The 5,549-nt window shown below is 39.6% G+C and overlaps 1 protein-coding gene across 1 annotated transcript; it reads right to left on the minus strand.

Annotated features, from left to right (window-relative positions):
• Positions 1–523: 523 nt before the first annotated feature.
• LOC121804057 (toMV resistance protein Tm-2(2)-like) lies at positions 524–985 on the minus strand. Its single transcript, XM_042203606.1, has one exon. The coding sequence runs from the start codon at positions 983–985 to the stop codon at positions 524–526; it is 462 nt and encodes a 153-aa protein (XP_042059540.1).
• Positions 986–5,549: the final 4,564 nt, after the last annotated feature.

The following is a 5,549-nucleotide window of genomic DNA, read 5'->3' on the forward strand; positions in this document are numbered from 1 at the left end:
CCCACAATAAGAGTCGCACTTTGCCATTTTAGTTCGTCCCACGATAAGAGTCACACTTCATTTTTATCATAAATAGTAAGTAGATCATACATTCTACTAACTCACTCCATTCATATTTTATTATAAAATCAATATAAAAAAGTGGCTTCATATTCCACTAACTTTTTCAACTCATTATTGTTTACATTTCTTAAAATCCGTGCCCAGAATAAGAGTGACTCCTATTGTGGGACAGAGGGAGTACAAAACAACAGTTCATAGAATTTTGTGCCGAATTAGAAATTTTCCACTTAGAGTAAGACGAAGAGAATAATAAATAGTTAAAATAGGAAAAATGAAAGTAAAGTAAAAGAGATAATAATGTAGATAAGTCATCTCTATTATCACATCACAAACCATCTGACGTATATACTTATAATAAATAATGACTAAAGTCCAATTTTGGTCTCTTATATTTGCCCGAAAATTAATATTCTCATAACTGAGAAGCAAGAAAAAATAAATAAATTATGAGAAATGCTGATTACCTCCAATATCTCATCATCAACCTTGAAAATGGGATCATCTTTATCTGAGCTAGCTTGTTCCACAAGTTAAGCGACTTCTCCGATCTTAGCAGCGCCACCATAACCTTGGCCACCACAATCCGGAACCCTCCACAATTCCCCACAATCTTCTTCCCGGCCTCCTCAAACGCCGCCGTCACCACCCAGCCGCGGCTCTCAATCAACCCCTTAATACACCTCCAGTTGATCGCCTCATTCAACACCACCAGAATTTCAAATAGGAAAAAACTCTCATCAAATTCGGTAACTTCAGCCATGCCGGTCGTCACGAGCACTATGCTCCCGTTGTTCTGCTCCGGCAGCCAGCTCCTCAGCCGCGCCAAAATCTCGGTATCCCGCACGTCGTCTAAAGCAACGATGTATCTCCTCCCCCTCATGCTCGCGACGAGATGTTGCCCTAATTTCACTTCTGAACTCATACTTTTTTGATCGGTACTACACCATCCGTCCCTGAAAAGTATGAACATTTGGTTAGACACTTGTTACCCTTTATCAAAGAGAAAAAAAGTATTCAAAATTAGAATGTTCATACTTTTTAGGGACAGTCTTAAGAAAAAAGTTTGTACTTTTCAAAGAACAAGGGAGTATAATTTATTTGAGCGATGATGTTTACAAGGACTTGTCTGAGTTGATATACTGCACCAATCTTCACCCACGCGCCTCACACTAAAAAAAAACTTAATTTTTAAATACACAAAAATCAAGATGCTAAAATTTAAAAATTAATAAAAATTTATGACGCAAAAGAAACCGCTCTTAAATTAAGCACAAACTAAATTAATGTTTTGTTTTTTTAGGATGTTTTTAAAGCGTTTGTGATATATTTAGAAACATAAATTAGTGTCTTTAATTGCATTAAAAAAACATCCTTAACCGGTTTTTGTGTTGTAGCAGTGGAAGGAGCGTCGTCCTCTAATTCGAGCGACGATGTCGAGAAAGACTTGTTTGAGTTGATGCGCGTCTCCCACTTTGCATACGGCGTCGTAAACGCCCCTCACCACTATGGATCTACTGTTGCCGGCGCAGCCGAAGTAGTCCGGCCGCGTGATTCTGAGGAGGTGATCTTTCATGTCGGCGATTGCGTCAGAAAGACCAACCATCTTTACAGCCGAATTGGTGACAATTTCAGCTGAGTTGTCTTCCTCGGAATTAGGTTTTTCTAACTCTTCAATGTAGTTTTTCTCCAGTTCCTTGGCTGCTAAGGTGAAGGAAGTGATTTCGTGGTGCAATTCATTCAAGTCTATCTTTTAAGGGGAAGAAATGTGTTGTTGGATTGAGAGGAAGAGGTTTGAGGTGTAGGATTCGAGGGAGTCTTGTAGTTGGTGAGCAGCTTCTCTGATTTGTGAGTTTAAAGTGTTGAGTTTGTTCCTTTTGTTGAAAGAGGTGAAGCAGCGTGTGCTTGGATGAAGAAATGAAGTGTGTTTATGCATGAACGAAGGCTGGTGTGCATGGGTGAATATCCACGTCAGTTTTGATGACAGCTGTACATGAGTCAGCCCCACGTCAGCTGTGGTGTGAACGCGTCAAGAGTTAGTTACTTGCCGTTTGTTCCTTTGTTTTCTTAGCTCGTGTTTTAGCTTAGTATAAATAGCTCTTTCTTCCTCAAGCTTTGTAATTTTTGGGATTCAAGTTTGTTCAATAAAATCATTCTCTTTTCTTATTGCTTTATACTTTAGATATTTTCATCTTCAACATGGTATCAGTGAATATTCCGCTGTGTTTCTTCTGCTTTTTCTCCTTCAATGGCGAATCGTCGCGGCGGTGGTGGTCCGATCCAACCGTCTGATGACTCTTCCAGCCCCTATTACCTACATCCTAGCGATAATCCGGGTATTCAATTAGTTTCCCAACCTCTCACTGGCTCTAATTACATCAATTGGAGTCGATCTATGTCTACAGCTCTTTTAGCTAAAAATAAACTTCTATTTGTGAATGGAGTCTTGTTGAAACCTACTGAGGATGATCTGTTGTATTCGGCATGGATTAGATGCAATAGTATGGTTGTTTCATGGATTAGAAACTCTCTATCACCACAAATTTGTGCTAGCATCATGTATCTGGACGATGCAAAAGAGATCTGGTCTGATCTATCTGATCGATTCTCTCAATGTGATTCTGCTCGTGTGTACCAGCTGAAACAGAAAATTATGTTTCTAGTTCAAGGTGATGATGACATTAACACCTATTTTACTAACCTGCGTATAGTGTGGGATGAATATAAGCATACACAACCTATATCTTGGTGTGTTTGTCCTGGATGCAGATGTCAAAATGCTTTAAAATGGCATAAACATCAAGAGGCTGAATGTGTGATGCAATTTCTGATCGGCTTAAATCCTTCATACTCTCAGATCCGATCTCACATTTTATCAATGGTACCTCTACCTACCTTATCCAAGGTCTTCTCCTTAGTTATACAAGAAGAGAGACAACGTTCTATTGGTGGAAACATTGAATCTGTTAAATATCCTTCAATCACTCCTTCTTTGAGTGAACAACCTTACTCTGCCAACGCTGCTTCTTCTCAATTCAACAGAGGTCGATTGTGTTCTCATTGTGGAAGGACTAATCACACAATTGACAGATGCTATGCTCTCCATGGTTTTCCACCAAGTTTTGGAAGAGGAAAATTTAAGCCTAACAGCAACACCAACACAAGCTTCAAAATCTGTTAATTTTGTGGATGATTATATACCTGATTCCACAGATAAAGTTGTTCCAGATAAAGTTGTTCAGGTACCTGCCATGCCTACTTCAGATCAATGTCAGCAGCTTATAGCTCTTTTGCAAAGTCAACTTGCCACCAACTCTCCATCCCCTTCCAACTCTGCTGCACATCAAACTTCTCCACCCTATCAATCTCCACCTTTCACAGGTACTACTCTATATCTCCCTTTCATTGCTCATTTATCTCTACAGAATCCTATCTGGCTCTTAGATACAGGAGCCACTCATCATGTGTGCTGCAATAAGTCTCTGTTCAGCACATGTTCTCCAATCAGTAATGCCTCTGTCAAACTTCCTACTGGTGAAACTGCTTCCATTACTCATATTGGCACCATCTGTTTAACTCCTACCATCACTCTATATTCTGTCCTATATGTCCCTTCATTCTCATATAATCTCATTTCTGTGAGCTCTTTAACTAGCTCTCTTTCTTGCTCCTTAATCTTTGATCATGATTCAATTGAAATTCAGGAAGCTTCTCAGGGCATTGTGATTGGGAGGGGTAGAAGACTTGGAAACCTATACACCCTTGATGTCAATTCTGAGCAAAAAGATCTTCAAGGTTCAACCAACTCTTCAACCTTTTCTCAGTCTCTCTTTGTTAATTCTGTTGTTCACATTGATGTTTGGCACAAGAGAATAGGGCATTTGTCTTTCAGCAAGTTAAAATCCATGTCTGAGACTCTTACTTTCTCTAATAAAAACCACTCTTTGTGTGATATATGCCCTCTTGCCAAGCAACAACATTTGCCTTTCAATATTTCTGAATCTGTTGCCAATGAACCTTTTGATCTCATCCACTGTGATGTGTGGGGACCTTTCACTCCCAATACTAATCATGGATATAGGTATTTCCTAATCATTGTTGATGATCATTCCAGATTTGTCTGGACTTTCCTCATGCAAAATAAATTTGATGTTCAATCTATCATCACTCAGTTTTTCAATACCATTGAAACTCAGTTTTCCAGAAAAATCAAAGCTATCAGGTTTGATAATGCTCCTGAATTCCATATACCCTCCTTATATGATTCTTTTGGCACCATAGTGCAGCACTCTTGTGTGGAAACTCCTCAGCAAAATGCCCGGGTAGAAAGAAAACACAAGCACCTTCTTAATGTTGCAAGAAGTTTGCTTTTCCAATCCCACTTACCTATTCAATATTGGGGAGACTGTATTCTTGGAGCCTCTTACCTGATAAACAGAACCCCATCCTCTGTCATCCCAAATAATCTTACACCTTTTCATATGCTCTTCAAGAAATCACCTTCTTATACTCATTTAAGAGTGATTGGCTGCCTGTGCTATGCCTCTTCTTTGAATAGGGGCAGAGACAAATTTTCTCCAAGAGCCATTAGGTGTGTTTTCTTGGGATATCCACCTGGTTATAAGGGTTATAAAGTTCTAAACATTGACACCATGGAAGAAATGATATCCAGACATGTGGTCTTCCATGAAAACATTTTTCCTTTAGCTCATCTACCTACATCAACTTTTCCATCTTCCTCTGTTAATCCCCATCCTCCTTCTCAAAACACCAACCCCACCATTTCTTCTTCTGATCTCACACATCCCAGAAATCCTTCCTCTTCTTCTGATCAAACCTCCTCAGCCACACCCACTGTCACCAAAAGTGGAAGAACAACCAAAACTCCTGCTCACCTAACAGATTTTATCTGTAATTCTGTAGCTTCATCTACTCTCCATCCCATATCTGCACATTTTTCTTTATCCAAACTCAATCCAGATTACCTCAAGTACATCGTTCTCATGTCTGCTATCCCTGAACCTCACTCATATAAACAAGCTTCTGCCATCAAAGAGTGGCAAGTGGCAATGCAAGAAGAGCTGTCAGCCTTCATAAGAACTGACACTTGGTACATTACTATCCTTCCACCGGGTAAAATACCTATTGATTGCAAATGGCTTTATAAGGTGAAATATCATGCTGATGCCACAGTAGAAAGATACAAAGCTAGATTGGTTGGAAAAGGCTTCACTCAACTTGAGGGAATAGACTTCTTGGATACATTCTCACCAGTTGCTAAACTTACTATAGTCAAAATGATTTTAGCCTTAGCAGCTATCTATGGATGGTCCTTATCTCACTTAGATGTGAACAATGCTTTCCTCTATGGAGACCTTGAAGAAGAAATTTATATGACTCTACCACCTGGCCTTGAGGTGGACAGAGCCACTGTTGAGGGGGCCACTCCTGACTCAACACTGGTCTGTAGACTCAAGAAATCCCTTTAT

This window comes from Salvia splendens, chromosome 5, assembly GCF_004379255.2.
Source record: "Salvia splendens isolate huo1 chromosome 5, SspV2, whole genome shotgun sequence".
Classification (NCBI taxonomy): Eukaryota; Viridiplantae; Streptophyta; class Magnoliopsida; order Lamiales; family Lamiaceae; genus Salvia; species Salvia splendens.

Excerpts from the sequence above, each read along its gene's own strand:
- LOC121804057 (XM_042203606.1), bottom strand. The coding sequence starts at position 985 with ATGAGTTCAGAAGTGAAATTAGGGCAACATCTCGTCGCGAGCATGAGG.